Genomic DNA, 21,550 nt, shown 5'->3' with positions numbered 1-21,550 from the left:
GTGGAGTGTTCAAACAAACAAACAAAAACCATTAAGATTTACGTCATCCAAAATTATAATTTTTTCAGGGTTTTTTTTCTGGTTCTTATGATACCTTCATGGAAACAGAATTTGAACCTCCCTAAAAAATAAACTGGGCAGAAATACTACTTTGACTCTAAAAAGGTGTTAAAGACTTGACTGAGCAAAAGTGATGCTTTCAGTTGTTAAAGAAAACACAGATGCATTTCATCATCATGAAACCTGGTGGATTTTATTAGGTGCTATCTCACAGGTGGAAAAAAATGATCTGCTGCAAAACTGCTTGAATTTTTCGTTCATTGTTCTGGGGAAAATCAAAGCTCGTAGCTATAGGTATTAGTGGTTCTCATATGTCCAAGAACTAAAGAGACTTAAAAATTATTAAATAACTAACTAATAATTACAATGCTGAATATCAAGAATGAAAGACACTAAGTTCAGAATGACAGAAAAACCTCTTGACACATGGTGCATGGACAGGAACATGCCTTGTAGTACCTAACTTAAGTTTTGGTAACTGTTTTAAAGGCATCCATTATCCCAGAATATTGTTTCAAGGCTGTATTTTAATTTTTATCTTAATTTCAACAAAGGACTCAAAGTTAATGCATAGCACTGCAGCAAGATACCAAAACTGTAAAAAGGAAAGGCTCAATGAAATAAGGAGGTTTCTTTGTCATCCAAAGTATTCAGAGACAATACGAAACTCGCAATAAGAAAATGACACCTGAATAATCTAGCTGTTCAGAATCATACGTTATTATGCCTAGTTCCTACCTTTAAATACTTTGAAATATCGAAGCTGACAAAAAAGGGCTGCATACTTAAGCATACACAGTTAACATCTCACCTTGTTTTTTTCACAATCTAACAATCCTTTTTCTTTAAGCTCTCCAAAACTTCAGCTTTTAAATTTTCTGAATTTTATTGTTTAGCTGCACTCAAGGCTTTTCAGCTTTTTACAAGTTTAAGCAATGAAAAGTCATGCAAAGCCACCAAGAGTACACTGAGTATTCACTAAGACACCAAAACCAGCACGTTTCTTGATATACAGCTTCACTAGCAGGCTAGAACTGCAGATATTATTTTTAGAGTAAAATTCTGTTACGAAAAAGAAACAACCCCTCGTTTTCCTGACTTCATCCAGGAGCAACATATGTGCAAAACCTTAGCACATTGAACAACTGCAGTGTAGACTGAAATATCTGTATTTCATTTTACCAGGATGCTAACAATAAAATGATAACCAAATGAACACATTCCACACTCTAGACATCGTATCTACTGCAAAGTAAAGGGAAGATATTAAGATAATTCTCTCTGATTGCCTCTGGTGGAAACAGTATATAAGTCACTTGAAAGTAAGTCTTTTGTACCCCATAGGTAACAGTAAACTCTACACAACCTCTGTTATAGCTCTTACAAGTTCATATACATGCTTATTTGCCCAATTTACTGGTAAGACTGAAGCTACACAGAAGTGGAAGCTACATCACTTACTAGTGTTCAACTCTACCAACATTAGCCTCTTGTGTTGTCTCAAAATCTGCTTCCACAATTTCACACTAAAGAAATTTTAGTTAAGACTTGATAGGCATAACAAAATTTACCAACCATAATTGCAGGATACTTGCAGATCAGCTATTATTCGGAGAATATTGTTCATTTGATTGGATCTTTGTTCATTCTCCATTATGCTGTCTGAAGCAGGATATGCAGAATCTATGTAGATTAAATCCAAGAGATAAATTCCTGAAACAAACAAATCAATCAACCAATTGATCTAGTGTTTCAAACAGAAACAGTTGCATAATTTTTAATAAATACAGCAGCCAGAAGCTGTTTATCTGCCCTGTGCTCTGTAAAATTAAGTTTTATGATTTTTGTTTTAATCTTGGCAGTGATGTTTTAAACTCTTCTATATATATGATGTGATAGTAGGCATAGATAAGAATAAGTTCATTTTGCACAGAGGAATGACAAAATTATTCCCTTCAGCAGAAGACTTCAAGACCCGTTTCTCAAAGGAAAGCCTCAGGGCTGCCCCATGCCAAAGCAAACACACAGCACTAGCTTTTCAAACTTTGGCTCACATTTGTGCTACTGTGCACTGAAAAAAACTAGGATGTGAGGCCACCGGGATATTTTCCAGAGAGTGAGCTCATGGGCAGCTTCTTCCACAGGCAAGTATCATTTTCCAGTGATACTCACTTTTCTCCATTGTCCCCAGAAATAATTTTTCAGCTGGATATTGTATGCAGACAACAGTGTTCACTAGTTTATGGTCCCATGGAAGTAACAACACATGCTGAGGAAAAGCACAGCCAAATAATCCAGGACTACATTTATTAATGAAAATCACTCTGTGTAAAGGGGACAAATAATTTTTAAGTTGGTAAAAAACCCCCAAACCTGTAATAGCAAGCTTTTAAACTTCTACCGGAGAATTCAAACAAAGAATACTAATAACAGTTTAAAGACAGGAAAACATGAATATGGCAAAAAAGTGGACTTCAAATGTAGCAGTCAGTGCCACCCAGTTAGCAGATTTTGAGTCCTCCATCCACCAGACAACAATTTCCAAGGCTAAATTTTACTGAAAAAAAAAATTTATGGAGAACTGCAGTGTTCAGCAGGATGCAAACTTAGGTCTGTATACTTGTGTCTTGATTTACAGTTAAGCTTCTCCTATTATTTTCTTTATTCAATACTCAAGTCTTCTGAGAAAGTAGCACTGAGGTAGATAATAAGCATATTTTGGAGTTGATGGGTACTAACAAAGAGATCTCAAGAAAAATACTCCCAAGCCCTCAAAAAATCAGTGGCTATTCAGCTCCACTCAGTTCTGGAGAACCTGAATTGGAGAATGTAAGCTTTAAAATGTTCATGAACAACTACAGTGCGCAGTTTGTTCCTCGTTATGAAAGACTGACATAACATGCTATGAAAGACAAAACACTTTCAGTCGAGTAAACCACATGTACAAATTTATACTAATGAGAAAAGCTGAGCAGGTATTACTTTAAATAGCAGTAACAGAAACAAAGAGAAATCAGTTTTTTAAGGTATTTTCCTGCAAGTTAAAAAGTTTTCTGTTCTGCCACAGATTTCTTTTACCTGAGCAGCACTATTTATTCTTTACAATTCAGAATTTGAGGGGGTTTATGACAATTTGAAGGCATGAGGTGTAATCCAAAACTTACAGCACCTAAAATCGTTTCACAAATATACACTGTTGCAAAACTGATCATAAAAAACATCTGTGCAGATAAAGACAGAAAACCTGCATCATTATCAAATGTGTATTTTTTACTTTTTCAATTTTTTTTTTAATAATGATTATAAAACTATACTGAAAGATAGTAGGGCTAACAAACCAAAAATTAGGTGGTTAAACCACACCACTACTGCATACTTGATGTATACTTTCATGCACAGTGGTCTGTTAAGGGTCTGTGCAATTCTGCAAATGCAAGTAAGCTAGGAAACAGCTGATGTATGATATTTTTGTCAGTCAGACATTCCCTACTTTGCAACAAAAAATAATTAGCTGATAGAGAAATATTTCACACAAACCTGGGGACTTCAATTTATTATTCTGAGGTAACATTTTGATCAAGTACCATAATAAACTATTACAGTTCTTTGGTAAATTGTACTATTACTGTGAAAACCACAAACACATGCTGTAAAAGGAGGTTAAAAAAAAAAAAAAAAAAGTTAAAAGCTTTAATGAACAATTTAGTTCCCTACTTACAATCATGTACACTTCTAAAGATATTCCCAGCCCCTGAATGCACATATGCCGCTGTGTAACACACATGTCTGGGCACAGAGCATTCCTTCAGTACAGGAAGCAGAGTCTGCAAGACATGCAGCAGCTGGCACACGTAACAGAAGAGAACCTATGGGAAGTAATTATTTTCCATTTTTGCTCCTCACAAATTGAATAGTGCCACTGGTTTGACAGGAGGGCCAGAAGAGACAAGGATGTATTTCCAATTTGTAGTCAACTAAATTTATGAAAGCATTTTCCTACATACAGTAGTGTGGTTGTATCACACTAAACAAAGCAGAGGACAGAGGGACAGTAACTTATCAATTAGCTATGTGGTAGAAAGTCCAAACTACTACAGTCAGCAGTTTGTAAAACCAAAGACACCATTGTTAGGAGATTAGCTCATAGGCAAAAAAGCCAACTGTTTTGTGGTATTGCTGGTTTCAAGAAGACTGGATATTTTCCAAGGATTAAGGGCTGGAAAATTTTTCTACAAAACCAAATGTATATACTGGTTAACCCTGGTAGGATTTGGAATACTCTAAAAAAATATGAAGACAAACCTTTGTTAAGGCAACACCATGTGATTTGTAACACACAGAAATGTATTCATCATAAAATGTCTCAAGAGAGACTTTACACATTTATGACATGGTCCCATGGACGGCCGTCAAAGTGATTACAGGATTGGAAAGCTTGCCATATGAAAAAAGGCTAAAGGAATTGGGTTTGTTCACCTTAGAGAAGTGAAGGGGCAGGAAGGGAACCTGACTGCTCCTCCAGTACACACAGAGAAGTCACAGGGAAGATGGAAAATCCACTCTCCAGAGTGATAGCAGCAGGTCAAGAAGTGATGGGGAGCATTCTGTCTGCATATAAGCAAATTTCTTCTCTGCGAATACACTTAAATATTGAAATAGGTTTCCCAGAGGAGGATGGCAATTTCCCTTGCTGGAAATACTCAAGATATGGCTTTACTGGACACTGGGTAACCTAATTTATGGCCCTGCTTTCCACAGAAGGTAGACCAGATAATCTCCAGGGGTCACTTCAAGCCACAACTCTACTGTTCTATGACAAGTTTGAAAAAAATGTGCTGGTCTATTCCTCCATATCTATTACTGAAGGGGAGTTTGGAGTACAGCAGTTACATGGACTAATTTGCTGCAGCAGGAAGGCTCTGTATGTACAAGACATATGGACCCTGATTTTAACTCTGAATAAAGCAAGTACTTCAAGCAATCTCTTTTATCATGTGATATAAGCAAAATTTACCTTATAAAAATGTAGAGCTAGAGAGGGCACTTTTTTTTTGGTTCAATATGTCTCAGCAACATCTACTAACAAAATTAAAATTTGATGTTGATCCCACGGTCTTTCCTGAGTAATCTCACCCTATTCAACCCTGAGAATTAACCATCCCACATTTGTCACAGAGATGAAGCCTAATATAGAAAACCAGATCAATAAGTGCAGCAAAACCCAAGGAACTTTCAAACTAGTTTGTGAAAGAAAATGTTACCAAGAACTCAACTGGAATTACATTCAAGAAGCTGTACTGTGAATCATCTCTGACTGGTGCAAATAATTTTGTTATCCACTGAAACAGGCTAAAAAATTCTGAAGCTGTCTGGAGCTTTCTACCAAAGCTTTCCCCCTAAACAAATCAGATTTTCTCCAGAATACTGTCATTTTTTTTTCCATTTTCCCCCAAAATCCAGCTACTTCCTAATACTTTTCCCATTAATCAGGAAAAATACATTACAGAAGATTAAACACTTTAAGAGTGATGCATTTTAACATTTTTAATCATACGCCATCCTATGTCAGAAAGCAGAATGTGCTTCAAAAAAGACTATAGGAAAAATGCAAAGGTACAATAGCTGTTTTCCAGATGTTGCTTCCTGTCAGCAGCAAGTGGTGGTTAGGGACTTCCTGAGACAGATCTTACATAAACACTTTAGGGTTTAAGTCTGGGTGGTAATTTTTCTTTACAATGTTTTTTCTCTGGATCTATCCATTTTTTTCTTTTTCCTGCTATTCCTACAAAACGACTTTTCCTTTTTTAACTTTTGGGTTTGAAAGGTCTTGTGGCAAATGAATCTGGCAATTGAACTGCACCCTGTCTGGAAAAACAGTGTTTGATTTCTCAAAGTTTACCTTTTTAAGATTGGCATATTCTTATCTCTTTCTGCTTGTCTTGAAATTCTGGTCACTGACTCAAAGTTAATTTCCATGACCAGATGTTTTATAGTATTTTCACTCATTCTCAAAGCCAAGTCTTTCAAACCACTCCTTGCCAACTGTATTACCTTGCTGAAGACAACTGTCAGATTTCACAGCCAGAAATAACTGGATGCTAGTACCTTTCTGCTAGCAGGGTGTTTTATTCTTTAATCATAGACTTTAATACAAGCTCATCACCAAGATTCTCAGGATGAAGGACAAATCAACTATGAAATCTTCTGCAAATCACATCACTCAGCCTAAAGCCTCTTAAAAAAACCAGTGAACTGCACTTCACAGCATTACAAATCCAGGGAAAAAGTACGTCCATTTGGTCCAAGCAGAATGCCCACACAAAGGCAAATCCTGTTTTTTCTCGTCAGTCCTTCCAAAGGAGCAAACAACTGTTGTTATCCAAACAATTCAGTTATGCTACAAACACCTGGCACATGCAAATAAAAGCTTCCTTTATCAAGTTGGCACAACTTCTCTTTTACCCTGTAGACAAAACTGCAACAGGTTGAAGAAATAAGCTTTGTCATATGCTATCTGGAACAACCCATACACAAAAGCTTACAGGTTATTTAGAGAGCTTTTAGGAGACAAAAAAGCACTCAGTACTTAATCAAAAGGTTGATCTGTGTAAAAATATGTTTCTTGTTCAGCAAAGGACAGTCAAAGAAACAGTTTGGCTAATTTTGATTTTTCAAGTATTTTATTTATATCATATAAGAGAACACTGTAAGAGAACACTAATGACTAAAAAATACACCACAAGAGAAGTCTCTAGGCTCCTTCACCGAGTAAAAATTTTAGGTATTTAACTGCATTTATTTAAGTGCCCTAAAATCAATGCACCTAAACTATATGTTAAAGAGCTTAGAAGTAGTTACAGATACTTTATAAATATAGGTCTAAATCAACAACCTTATCCTCAGGAATAGTTTTTTTCAAGAACCTTGGTGCTGCGGGGCATAACTTCAAGTCAGAAACCGGTATTTTCCTACAAAAGCAAAGAATCTAAAACTATTCATTTTTAAATGAGAACTAAATACTCCACCCAAGTAGTAATCTAGCTAGAGAATCACTTACAAGCAGTTAGGAACTGCAGAAACTGATCAGGAAACGACGACAGGAAACAACCACTCTGATATCCTGACAAACACTCATGGCAACCCACTCCCTTCGCTCTTCCTGCTCCTGCTTCCCTCCCTTGAGCAGCTCTGTCTATCCTAGGCTCAAAAAGCACCTTGGGAAGGAAGGAGTGTGAATCATACACATGCTGAAAGAAAGCTTAATGGGAATATTGCTAAATTGGTCAAAAATTAACACAATTATCACTTTCTTGTTCCAGCTTTTTCAGTATAAAACTGGTACATTGGAAAAGCTTTGGGCTGCTTCAACCCCGAGCATCCAGACTATGCTCCCAACTAGCACTGACAGGGCCACTCCAGTCAGTGGTGCTCTCTCTTTAGAATAGAAAGGAATAACCTTCTGAGTTAAAACAGAAAATAATTAACATAACAATAATAAATTGAAGGAATGACAGGCCATACAGGAAAGGTACAAAAAACTTAAAAAGCCTAAAGCATATTGAATAGTGCATTGATAGCATATTGATAGTGTAACATAGTCAGACACGGGGTTTTTTCTGACATTCACTTTTATGATGGAAATAATTTATCATTATAATAACAACTACTTGTTCATGTTTTAACTTGAACAAGTTTTAATATAGTATCTTTAAATCTCTATTTGTCTCTGGTTAACTCAAGTGCCCTCATATTGGTTTCCTCCAATTCTACAAAACCCAAATCTCTTCAAAACTGACTGACAAATTGCGAACAAGCCCATTATTACAATACTATACAGCTTTCTTATGATGTCAATGATATACAGTGACTGAAACGACCATTTGGTTTCCTAAACTGTAATAAAAAAATAACATTTTTATGTTGCAAAGTTTCACTTTTAATTTTGCTAATTTCTTTGCAGGATCCCCAGCCAGTTATAAAGGCAGATTTTAAATTAATTAATTCATTCATTCATTTGACAGGTCTTTTTTAAACCCAGAGCTAACAGCTAATAACCAAAAACATTCTACACACACAAAGTTCCATAACAGCAAATTTTTAGAGGTTCTAGGAAAATTGCAGGAATTCCCATCATTCAAATGAGAAACAGGCTTTAGATTACCAGGACAAGCATGAAGAATCATTCAAAATGCACGGAGGTTCAGCCAAATAATGAATTCTCAATCTGCATTAAAATGCTTTAAGAGCTTGCTTGAATTTGGACAATTTTATTGTCCATTATTTGTGTTTTCGAGCTGCTGCCTGACAAAGACGACCTAGGAAGTACTAAGAGAGGAGCCCCTGAGCGCTGCACTGAGCGTCTGCTGGCTCCGCTGGCGCCCGCCCGAGCGCCTGGGACGCGCATCCATCCCTGCACCCCCGAGCAGCGGCCGAGAGCCGCGGGCAGGAAGTGCCCCCCGCCCCCCGACATTCTGGGGCCGAGTCCCGAGCAGTCAGCCGCCCTCGTGCCGCTAGATCTAACAAAGCGGACCCGCGTTCCTCGCGGCCCCGCCAGCTGCCCCTGAAGCTCGGCATCAGCGTTGTTTCGCGTCTGAAACTCGGCTTCCCCCGAGGCCGGGTCCCGCAGCCGGGGCGGGGAGGGCTCCGCCGGGGTGGCCGAAGCACGAAGCTCCTCCCGGCAGCCCCGCTGCCGCGGCCCGGGGGCGGAGGCAGCTGGCCCGTCCAACCAGCACCCGGCAGCTCGCCGCTGCTTCGCCTTCTCTCCCCCTTTCCCGGCCAGGATAAGCCTGCCACAAAGAGCAGGGGTTCAAATGAGGCAGCTCCGGGCCGCCTGAAGGGACGGCCGGGAGCGCCGAGCGCCCCGCGGGAACGCGCCGCTTCGGACGCGGGGCGCAGCCCAGAACGGTCTTGAACAAGAAAAACGCAGAAGAGGAAAAGAATTGTGCCTCTCGCCCCAGCACGTCCCGTCCGGTCCCAGCACGGCACACGCGGACTGCGGGTCGCCGAGGCGATGTCACCGCGGTCGGGCCGCGGCGGCAGCTGCTGACGGAGCGGCCGAGGAGCGCAGCGAAGGAGCCGAGCAGCCGCGGTAAGGACGGGCAGCGCCGGCGCTGCCGGACGGGCGGCGGGGTCCGTGCGCGCGGCTCCGAGCTCCCGCTGCACGGAGCCGCCCAGCCAACGCAGGCTTACCCGAGCAGGACTGCTCCCTAAGACACGGCGGCAAGCCTGCTTTCTGGCTTCAAAAGCACAAAAAACATCCCCGAGCCCAAACAAAAATCCGCCACATATTAAAATAAAAGTTGTAAAGATAGCTGAGACGTTATGTGCGAGGCAGTGGAAGCCTTGGTATTATTTTCAAGAAAACGATTGTATTTTTTTAAAAAATCTTACTTATTTTTGCACGCAACTTTAATCTTCACACTTAAACTTGCCATCCAAGAATTTTTCTAGGACATAATATTTTCTAAAGGACTATCTGTCTTAAAAATTATGAAACCTCCATTCAGTCTTTTTTACACTTATGTCTGATTAGGGAGACAAAAAACTTTCTGATACTTTAACAGTCCATAACGTAAATATTTAAAGTATTTTAAAAAAACCAAAACCAACTTAATTTAAAAAAAGAAACTAGCATTTATGAGTACATTCATGTAGGCATCAAAGTATTACATGGTCTAACTGCTATTTTTCATGGTTAAAATGAGTCATATTTATTACAATACTGTTCTTTAAAGGCTGTTATGAACAATGTGCATGCACACTTATGAGCACACACAGTATGAGCACTTTCTGGTAGTGATTGGATTAAGTGAAAATAAGGTGAGGCCGCTGTTAAGGGAAGCAACAACAAAAGCAGTGCTTTCTTTCAGTAATTACATTCCACATGTATGACAGAACTTTAGTAAAGCACAAAGAACAATCCGCAAACAACTAAATTTCTTGGTAATCAAGAAGAAAATTTGTATTTCTGGTAACTAAAGTTTTTGCCAAAACTTTAAGTAAGTTACATGGCAACAAAAGATACATAAACTTCTGCAGTTTCTTGCAGCAACTGATAGTATTTCAAAACAAAAGTTCTCCAAGACCTCATGAAGACACTCTTGTTCTTATGTGTTGCTTAATCATCCATTCCCCTCATTTGAAAAAGTATTACCTTTCAAGAAAACTGAACTGTTGCTTGAACTAAAATTTCACTTTTAAGTGGGCAGAAAATCTGACAAGAGAATGTATTCTAACACAAGTATCTTAAAGGAATTAACTGGTTAATGCCAGTGTGGCACTTTTTACAATGGAAGTAAGTAACTAGTGGCAAAACAGCAAAAGTGATTCCCTCCGTAAGTTTGGAGTTAAATTTTTCAATTCAGTTTAGTATCATGTTTTCATAACTAGCACTGCATGCTACTATGTGTCAGCCCTCTCCTATGTATTTACTTTAAAACTTAGAGCCCAACTTTAAAGTTTTTTTTTTTCAATGCATGTGGTCTACATATTACTGTGCTGTATTTTCACTGTGAACTGCTGTTTCCTTTTACAAAACAAAAACAAAAAACCATCACTATATAGGTTTTTCACAGCAATGCTTTTCATCTAAAAGTTAAGACGTGAGTTCATTCTAAAAGAAACCCTGCAGCAGTGGAAGTTCCTCCTCTTAGAAAAGAGCAAACTTCACATTAAGTTTGAAGATTACCTTTGAGAGGTAAAAATTGACAGGATAATTTAACGTAATTCCATGGAAGAAAATATGTGAAGGAGTAAAAACCAGAGCATGAGCTCTAAGACAAGGGACAGGGAGTAGGAAAGCAAATTCAAGCACATTCAAAAAATTCATGCTTGTCTGTCTTATCACAATGGTGTTGTGAAATCCAGATCATATTACTGGCTTGGTGCCTGGAACATGCCAGCTAACTGTAAGTCCACAAACACTGGCTATCAAAGGGTTCTGTAGAAGCAAAAACCCAAGATTTGTTTAAAAAAATGCAAAACCAAGCCTTCTGATGTTTTCATAGCAGGATTTTACATTTTCAACACCCTTGCTTCATTTGCTTTTATAATGCAATAAAAATGTAAAACTGCACTAATATAAAAATAACTTTCATTATCAAAGACAAAAGTATTAAACAGTGAAGGTGTGTTGCTAGCTGTTCATGTTTCTTCTTTAAAATGCAAAGCTATCAAATTAAGTATGAATTCACAATAAAATACAGCAGTTTATCTTCTAGAGAATAAATGCTGTCTTAGCTAACACTATGCCTTTTGTGAACATGCTTTCCTTTATATGCCTCAGTGCCTGAGGACTCTGCACAGGAGATGGCATATCAGAGGTACAGAGGAAAACAGCCCATCATGAGGACTCCTGGCCTCGTTTTATTAAATGTGACCAGCACAAAAACCAGTGATTAACAGTGGTCTAGCATAGTTGAATGAGCTCATTTGTATGTATGGTATCATTTTTTATTCACAGTCAAAACAACCATTTCAGAAAATATGAGTGTTATGCAAAAGGGGTATGTGTTGTCCTTTTTATATATGTGTTTTCACCTATCTGGGCATTATAAAAGGCTTTGATGTGTGAGAGTAATTACAGTGCATTCAGTTCTGGCATGCTGGACCTACATGAACTCTTAACAATCCAGCCTCTAGACTGTAAGCCCTTCCTCAGTCAGAGCAATTGTAGAAATGGAAATAAATGCTAAGTGTTGGACCTTGCCTATCCACTCTTTAATTAAGTGGAAGTCACCTATTACAAAAAAACCCAACCCACACCACAGAAATAAAACCCTGCACAGAAAATGGAGCGAAACAGTAAAAGAAATTAACCCCCACAATCCTGAAATTAACTTCTAAGATATGTAATACTCTGGGAGCCTTTTTAGGGAGGCTGAGTGACAATGATTATTGTAAAAACAACAGTTGTTATCCCAAAGATGCAACTACTTAAATGGAGAATCCTGTTTTAGTTTAACAGCTTCTGATCATTCTGGTTGAGTAAGTCACATAGGAAACGTACTGCATCACCTTGTTTACAATAATTATCATAGCCCAGTAAATTTAATGCCTCCTTAGTTCCTCAGCTGCAGCATACAAGCCACTAAAAATATTTTCTAACTTGTTAAAGTTTGCTGCTGTCTGCTTCATATGAAGCAGCTTCTCACTATCATTTCCACAAACCAAACAGGTACTGTTTTTTATTATCTTTGCAGTAAACTCAACTATACTGAATCCAAATAGCTAAAGTCCCCAGAAATGCACTGGTGGCCTGCCATAAGCAGCCACTGGTCAAACCCTAGAATAGGCTTCCTAGAGAGGGGTCACTCACATGGTCAGGCAGTGGGACCAGATGATTGTTAAGATGACACATTATAATGAGGCTGATGAACTCTGGCCCATTATTTTTTGAGAGACTGTGAAGGCTTCAGGTGTCCACCTTGAATATGAATCTGCATGGAGAACTAAGTTATGGCAATTTCACCAAAGTGCAACTGTTGCAGTATGTCAGTAGACAGCAGCAGCTGATTTAAATCACCATGCATCGTCACTGCCCACCATGCATACATGCAGCTATTTTTCCCCTTTCAAGAACGGACTCTGAAGTGAGATGACTAGGCTGAGTGTAGAGACAGTGTCTCCAGTGAGAGTCACAGTAAATGTTTCAGTTGTAAGTTCTACTAGTCTAGAAAAGTAAGATTTTACTGCCTATAATGTCTGAGTAGTAGAGTTTTTAACTTACAGTTATTAAGGACCAATGTAAAGTAAGTTTTTTCTTTTTTTTTTTTTTTAGCAATGGAGGTTCTTATGGTTCTTGGCAGGCTTTAGATGAACTATCAGCTACAGTTCTGACCATAGAAAGATACAACTACTCCCCATTCTGTCCCCTTTAATCAACAAGAGTTGATGCTGGACCTCATTTGTACATGTAGTTACTATGTACTATTTTGTAAGTTTTAGAAGAGTTGACAATTTGTAAATCCACACTGATTTCCTACTCATTACTGTTAAATTTATTTTAAAACAGATTTTACGAAGTTCTTTGCAGAAGACTATTTGACCAGAACTAGAGGATCATGATGACAACAAGATTCATCTGTTTAATACTAGTAACTGTTGTGGGAGTTACTGCAAGTGAAACACAGGAATCTGAAGGCAATGACAAGGAAAAAGCTCAAGAATTCATTTATATGAATAGATATAAGCGTTCCAGTGACACACAGGACAAATGCACTTACACCTTTATTGTACCTCAGCAGAGAGTGACAGGTGCCATTTGTGTTAATTCTAAGGAGCCTGAAGTTCTGCTTGAAAACAGGGTAAATAAACAAGAATTACAGTTACTTAACAATGAACTTCTTAAACAAAAGAGACAAATAGAAACTCTCCAGCAACTGGTAGAGGTGGATGGTGGAATTGTTAATGAAGTTAAACTCTTAAGAAAAGAGAGCAGAAATATGAATTCTCGTGTCACACAACTCTACATGCAGCTACTACATGAAATTATCCGAAAACGCGATAACGCCTTAGAACTTTCTCAACTTGAAAATAAGATTTTGAACCAAACTGCAGACATGTTGCAGCTTGCAAACAAATACAAAGACTTAGAGCACAAGTATCAACATTTGATGTCAATTGCCAATAATCAGACAATAATAATTGCCCAGCTGGAAGAACATTGTCAAAGAATGCCATCCATAAAGCCACTGCCACAAACTCCACAACCACCAATTAAAGTGTACCAGCCTCCTACTTATAATCGCATTAATAACCAGATATCTACTAATGAGATTCAAAGTGATCAGAACTTAAAGGTTCTGCCACCTACCTTACCAACCATGCCTGCAGTTACTAGTATTCCAACTTCAACTGATAAACCATCTGGTAAGTAATATTACTGATACACTTACATTAGTTTATGCTCATATGCAGAGGGCAACATTTTAATTGTAATATCAAAAATGCAGTCAGAATTTATTTAGCTAGTGAATTTTACATATATGCTGTAGTAGAAACACAGAGAAAAAGCAAAAAAACCCCAAAACTGTGAATGTCTAAGACAGACACAGTAGCCCCACATATTTTTCTCCTGTTACTTTGCTAGGACAAACCCATAATTTATATTACATGTATGAGATACAGGACTTTCAGAAGAATCTTACAATTCAAGTCATTTAAATTTTATTTACCTTTGCTCAAGACTGAACTCCTCCAATTCATGTCACCTGAAGGAGTTTGACACTGTGTAAATATATGAAATTATTACAAGTTTTTTGATCTATCATCTGTTACTCTGTTTGTGTGATTAAAAAAGGAGTATCTGCTCTGTACCTTACATGGGGCACCTGTGCTGTAGACAGGAGCAAAAGGAAGCAAGCGGAGGAATAGTAACAGGATATTATACAGCCCTAATTAAGAGTCTTAGGAGTTCTGCCACAAGCATGATTTGATGATGTGAAATCACATTAGAGATCACCTGATCTACGTGATAACAAAATAACAGGTAAAGAACTCCGTTTCACCTATGGTCCCACATTTGAAAAAAAAAACCCAAACCCAAACCAGTTCAGGTATGTGTTCCATACTACTCTTCACTGTGTGGACAACACATACCTTCTTCAGAAAAAAAGACAGAGAGTCACAGATCTCTAAACTCAGAACTAACTGAAATACAGTGCAGGGGAACTGCACTCAATATATTTCATGGCTATTTGCAAAATATTCCAAAGGACATCAAACTTTTTAGGATTATCCAATAATGTAACTGCCACATGTTAAAAACCAAACCCCTGTATTATTTCTGCATGGAAATAATCACAATGAAAGAAACTTGAGCAAGTAAACACTGAGTCTCTTAAGTCTGTAAGTCTCTAAAACATTTTGCTACAAAGCAGTATTTTCACAGAATTGCCAAAGATAGTGCACCAAAGCCTGCATTGTGGCATAAAAAACCTCTGCCAGAAATATCATGATGCTCATGTACTATGCAAGGAAAAATTCTCAGAAGAAAATCGTGTCTACTACAACTCTTTTGGAGCAATAAACCATGGTGTCTCTAATAATTACATTTTTACTTCAATCTCAAAGTAGGTTCAAGCTTGGAACAGTGTTCCCCTATCTTTCTGGAAGTGAAATACCTTTCCCCTTCATTCCCTTACACTCTTTAAAAACATGTTAATTGGTCCACATGCTCCTTGTGCTTTCAAGTCCTTAAACTGGAGCTGAGGATTCACTATCAAACAGCAGAACAGAAAAGTTACTTCTGGTGCACAGTACTTTTGCGGATCTAGCCTCATGTGTTTTCCTGCTTTTGAAAAGTAAAATGCTGATTCCAAAGTAGTTTGCAACCCTGTAGAACTCCCAGATCTTCACCTGAGGAAGTGCTGGTTATCCAGCAATTTTTCACATTGATCTCCAGAGGTTCCTTTGGCAGTCCATAATTCTCTAAGATAGATTTCACATCTGTTTCTTCTCCCTGGATCATCTCACTTATCAGAAAAAGAAGTTTCATGTTTCTTTTGCACAAATTGATTATAATATTCTCTCATTTTCTCACTTGCAGTTTTTTATTTGTTCAAGCGAGTTTCCAACCACTGAAGTTAAACTAATTAAGCTTTTGTTTCCAGGGTATCCTCCTTCCCCTCTCCTCACATTTCTTTTCAGTCAAGAAACATTTCACACCTTTTCCTCATCCTTCAGAATGTTCTCCATTCATGAACCACATCTCAAACAAAACCCCTCCTTAAAATTAATGCCATACATGATGCTTTAGTCAGATGTCTGGAGAGAACTAGAAAAAGCTCGCAAAAAGACACCCATAAACAACATCCTACAAAACAAACAAAACTCACCACCACAACTGCCCAGCCAGTGGGAAAAATCCACCCATACTTTATCCAGTCCTTTCCATACTATGTGTTGAGTTCTTATCCAAAGCTCCTGGCTGAACTAACCATGTGATCACAGCCAACCTGTGCAATGAAAACAGGAGCAAAATACAAGAAAAATATTCTCTCTTCATCACAGACTTACTACAGTCTTTCTAGTCTCAGTAGCTTCACTATTAACTTTGTCCCCACTGTTTGTTTGTTTTCTGGTTGTGGTTTTTTTGGTAGGTGCCCCATTCCTGGAAGTGTCAAAGACCAGGCTGGATGGGGCTTGGAGCAACCTGGTCTAGTGGAAGATGTCCACTAGATGCCTGGGGAAAGGAGGTGGAATGAAACAAACTTTAAGATCCCTTCCAACCAAGTCTTTCTGTGATTCTGCAACTCCCTAGAGACAGTTTTATCAAAACTACCTACCTTAAAAGTCAGGGTACTCTCACTTTTTCAAGAGAAAATACCCTGGTTAAACTTTTGACAAGTTACTATCTGACAAAAAAGCACTTGTCACAAAAAAGTAGCAGCAAATTCTACTTTGATGTACTTCTAATAGTTCATCTTAAATCACTTTCAGAAAAAAAGAATCATGTGTAGTAGAGCGCTGCTACCATGTGCCATAAAAGAAACTGCAAGATTAGACCAGTGTAAATACTACATTGCATACTGCTATATATATTTTTTACAAAGACAAGGTCAAAGCTGTTTGACTATTTTAGAAGTTCTTCAATAATGACTTTCTTTTTTATTTTTAGTAAGTGCCACTACGTACATATTGTGATAAAATAAACCAGAGCAATTTAAATTATTAGTGCTCATTAACATTTTTTCCCACCTCTCAATGAGCCGTGCAATGGTGCAACAAGAGCACGGCATCTGTATCTTAACTGCCAGAAATCTAAACAGTTAGCCCCAAAAGAAATGGAGAAGGGGCTTATAAGCACAGCTCCAGGTACAGTCTCTGATTATGACTGAGGCAAGAAGAACACAGCATCCACAGAACAAAGACTTGGATTGCCTCTTTGTACACTGACTTGCTGATTAAAATAGTTAAAAAATACCAAAACCTCAGTGTTTTAATCTCCAAAACTGAGATTATTTCTATAAAACTAATTTATTTGCATTTGCTGAGTACCATTAGTAGTGTTTGACAATGAATTATGACAAACCATAGGACTGAAATAATTTAAAACAGAAATTACTTTGATAGCAGTATATGCTTCAGTAAGGCTTGTCAGATCTTCTGACTAGGAGCCTTACTCCTTCAATGGGCAGGGAGAATCAATCCAGGGGCTCTAATCTCAAATCCTGAGGATTGTTGTTGACTTCACTCTGCTGCTGAGGAATCAAAGCAGCTGGGGGAGCATGTCTGCAGAGATTATAAATCATTTATATCTGAATTTATAAATCATTTATTTCTGAATATCTCAGATTCTGTTTTAATGAATCTATCTTACCACTGGAGAAAATTTCTTGAAAAAACAAGAATACAACATACTTTCAAAAAGTGTAAGTTTTTTATGGACTCTCTTGAACTGAAGGAAAAAAATGCATTCTCCTTCTGAAAACAAGGCTGTGTTAACTGCAATTTCTGTGAATTCAAAGTATACTAACAGCCCTCTTATTTATATAAAGTTTCTCTCACAAGCACCTTATGTTAAAAAAATTCCTAATTTCTATGTTATGTTGTAATTTATTAAGATGGCAGCAGTAAGACCTACAGCCAGAATTGAGGTTGTTGCTTCCACTGTTAATGCCCGTGCCAGTGACATTTTTGGGGACCTAAAAAGCTGAATTTCTCAAAGACAGAATCAAGGTCAAACTTACGGTTTTGTTCTCTAAAGGAAATCCTTATTTATCTGTGGAGTCAATTCATATTTAGTTTCTTGAAATATGTAATTGTTGGTAAAAGTACCAGTATGGCTGCGTTTAAAAAAAATTGTTTTCAAAATCTACCTTTACCAGTAACTCATTGTGAAATGTTCCAGAAATAAAGTTACAATAAATGGATCTGTTTGAAAACACCTGGTGGATACTCATCCTTTAATAAGAAGAAAAACAAATATGCTATTCAGTGAAACCAAACTAGTATAAAAAGCTACCAACTGAAATACTGCCCTGCATTAAAGAAATGCTCAGCAGCAGTTTGATGCAGAGCCTTTCTGTTTTGACACAGGGCCCTGGAGAGACTGTCTACAAGCATTAGAAGACGGCCATGACACAAGCTCCATCTATCTTGTAAAACCAGAAAACACAAACCAGCTTATGCAGGTCTGGTGTGACCAACGGCATGACCCGGGTGGCTGGACTGTCATTCAGAGACGGCTGGACGGCTCTGTCAACTTTTTCAGGAACTGGGAGACATACAAGGTTAGGACAAGAGAGCTGATTAATGGTGTTTTCCACCCTCTATAACTTACTGATAAAGTTAATTTAAAGGATGGTTTTAGAGTCCGGCCAAGAGCCTACTTGAACAAGAACTTGCATGTTTACCCTTCCAGAAGAGGAAGTCTCTATAAAATAAGTCACTGCAGTTTTCTACTTAAGAATACACTCAGATTTACCACTAACACAGATGCAGGATATTAACATGCTTCTCTTGCTTCCTTTACAGCAAGGATTTGGTAATATAGATGGAGAATATTGGCTTGGATTAGAAAACATTTATTGGTTAACAAATCAAGGCAACTACAAACTGCTCATAACAATGGAAGACTGGTCAGGTCGAAAAGTATTTGCTGAGTATGCCAGCTTCAGACTGGAGCCAGAGAGTGAGTACTACAAGCTGAGACTGGGACGCTACAACGGCAACGCGGGAGATTCCTTCACTTGGCACAACGGCAAACAGTTCACCACGCTGGACCGGGACCACGACGTATACACAGGTACGAGGTCCCTCTCAGCTGCCTTGCCATTTTTGCCTTTACATCCCCGTCCCCCCCTTTTTTACCTCTTTCTTTTGAAAAAAGAAAAATACTTATGGTATTATACTAATGGTCATGCATTAAAAAAAAAAAAAAAATCCACTTAAAAAGGGATTTGTCAATTAGCACCTTATGAAATACAAACTGCTGTGTCAACCCTTATATACTAACACCAAAATTAAAAGTTTTTACACTATACATGGGTCTGCAAAATATGCTATAAAGTGTTATTTGAGACAGTAACACTCACTGATTTTCAGGCAAGAACAACAAAAAAACCAAAAAGGATTCTATCTGTAGAACCTAACTACTTAGCTGGTTCCTGAAGAAGCCTAAGTTCACTTTGTACCACAGGATATCTATATATTAAACATACAGTTACCAAAAAAAGAGCCCAGAACAACCAACCAACCAATTAAGTTTTGTACTTTGGTTGCTTGCTTTAAGATTTTTCATTTACTTCTCAGCCTGAACTGGAGCTTTCTTTTGCAGGTAACTGTGCTCATTACCAGAAGGGAGGATGGTGGTACAATGCATGTGCTCACTCGAATCTCAATGGAGTCTGGTATCGTGGAGGACACTACCGCAGTCGGTATCAGGATGGGGTTTACTGGGCTGAATTCCGGGGAGGATCGTATTCACTAAAGAAAGTTGTTATGATGATAAGACCTAACCCTAACACATTTCATTGAAATAACTCTTCTCTTGGTTTGCTTTGTTGTTCTAAAATTCACATAAAGCTATGATTTTATTACCTGAAATTATCTTTTCAGAAATGAGGAATGTAAGATACTGTACATTTATTGGCAAGGTCTGAGGGCTTGTATATTATATTTTCAAGAATCATGCCAGGAAAAAGAACTGAAGAAAAGGAACTGTAATAACATTCAGAACACCTCTTGGTCCTATTAGAGCTTGCAGTTTAGATGAAAACCGTAGATAAACTTCCTGGTTTTTATTCCCTGTAAATTAAGTTTGGATGATAAAAATATTGCCACCACATTTAAGTATTTTTGTATGTTATGTATAAATATTCTCAAATACAGGAAATATTACAAACTGTACAGCAAGAGTTTTATTATTGTTATTATAAGCAATCATTTGACACAGGAATCATATCCTTTGAAATATGTAGCTGGTATATGTACATTAGTGTGATGATTATGTACTCTTTGTTAACTACCATGAATAAAGTTAGCACTATATAATTCTGTTTTGAGAGCAGATACTCAAACCATTACTGTCCTGGTAAATCTGGCCTTTTCCCTTCAGTAAATGCATTTAAATAATCTGCTCCTATAAAAACTCACCATTAATATTTTAAAAACATGAATTATTTTTTACCAAAATGAAACAGCTACTTGCATATGGAAATTAATCCAGATTTATAATAGGTATTATGTGCTCTATAGCCAACATGTTATACTACACAACTGTTACAGTATTTTGTACCTGACTTCAGTGATTACCTGCTGTGTAGCCTCTATAATCAGAAACGGCTGGATATAAGTTAAAGGGTCTATCCAACTTTGCAGGCAAATGATGGATACCAATTTATAAGCTATTTAATAGCCTTTAGATAAAAAATTATATAGAGAACTTATCAGTAGCAAAAACTTATTTTAAACATATTTCACAATTATTACTGTCAAATTATTAAACAGATTTACTCATTTATATTTAGAGGTCAGTCACACTTATGAAATACAGACTGGCATAATTCTAATATTCTGAGATAGGTTTCTATAACAGATTGTTAACACACCCATTACAAACAAACTACTACAAAAAATACAAGTTACAGAATGCATCAAAGAGGCAGAGTGAAAGCCTCTATAAGTTCAACATATTTTTTGGTCAGCCTGTATGACACTTGAGTGTTTGTGTGTATGTTTGCATACTTTTCCCTTATTACCTCATCACATCTTTACCACAGTATGATGTGTGATGTAGCATGTGCTGTATATAACTGAAAGTAGGGTTTTTAATATATTAGATTACCCCTGTAATATTGTAACCCTTAATAAAATACTAAATATTATTTTGATATGTTGAGATTTCATCTTGTTGTAGTTCAGATTACTACACAATAGTCTGCCTCTGATTCAAACAAACTTTGATATGCAGCCACTGTTGATGTGTGTGAAGTGTTGAAATATTACAACACAAAAAAAGCAAAACAATTTTCAGATGAAAACAATACAGAATTTCCACACGGGCCAAGCAGGAACAACTTTTTGTAGGTTATATGAAACACCCACATTTTTCAAACCGTATTCAACCTTTATCTTCCATGGGGTTATCTACTGAATTCTGGAAAAGATTTTTATTTCAAATTAGAAATATTAAATGTACCTACTGGCCCGAAAGCCTGGCTGCAGTACTCTAACAATTAGTAGCATTAAGGCTACTTCATGCTTGGCTTGAGGAAAGAACACAGAGAACTTCCAGTATCCATTGTGCAGATCTCAAGAATGAGGCATTCCCTAGAAAAGCTATTACAGTTGCTCTTCTGCAGCTGGAGATATGGCTGGAAATACATCTTTATAGTATACACTCATCATAGGCTTTAAACCCATGTTCAAGCTGACAGTCTTTTGTTAAAATAATCCTATTTCTTAGCCTTTTTGCCTAAAAGGTGAGTCATTTACCTAGATACATTAGCACTTGTCTGTTAGTGAGCTACAGATAAATAATAAGGTA

General features: G+C 37.6%; 2 protein-coding genes across 8 annotated transcripts in view; one reads left to right on the top strand and one right to left on the bottom strand.

Annotated features, from left to right (window-relative positions):
* Nucleotides 1-21,550, bottom strand: part of RALGPS1 (Ral GEF with PH domain and SH3 binding motif 1) — a 68,885-nt gene that overhangs the window by 32,169 nt on the left and 15,166 nt on the right. For all 7 annotated transcript variants that reach the window (XR_005952825.1, XM_041406374.1, XM_041406373.1 and 4 more), the window contains one exon: nucleotides 1,636-1,773. Coding sequence is in view for 6 of the 7 variants with exons in the window: in XM_041406374.1 (XP_041262308.1) it covers nucleotides 1,636-1,773 (138 nt within the window). In the remaining variant the exon portion in view is untranslated. The remainder of the gene's footprint in view (nucleotides 1-1,635; nucleotides 1,774-21,550) is intronic.
* On the top strand, nucleotides 8,704-20,888 carry ANGPTL2 (angiopoietin like 2). The gene is made up of 5 exons (XM_041406381.1): nucleotides 8,704-9,148; nucleotides 13,073-13,929; nucleotides 18,100-18,293; nucleotides 18,538-18,808; nucleotides 19,340-20,888. The coding sequence occupies exons 2-5, from the start codon at nucleotides 13,122-13,124 to the stop codon at nucleotides 19,537-19,539; spliced, it is 1,473 nt and encodes a 490-aa protein (XP_041262315.1). The 5' UTR covers nucleotides 8,704-9,148; nucleotides 13,073-13,121; the 3' UTR covers nucleotides 19,540-20,888.

Source organism: Onychostruthus taczanowskii, unplaced genomic scaffold (genome assembly GCF_017590055.1).
Source record: "Onychostruthus taczanowskii isolate IOZ18803 unplaced genomic scaffold, ASM1759005v1 scaffold25, whole genome shotgun sequence".
NCBI classification, from domain to species: domain Eukaryota; kingdom Metazoa; phylum Chordata; class Aves; order Passeriformes; family Passeridae; genus Onychostruthus; species Onychostruthus taczanowskii.
The sequence above is the reverse complement of the archived record's forward strand: the minus strand, read 5'-3'. Positions and strand labels throughout refer to the sequence as shown.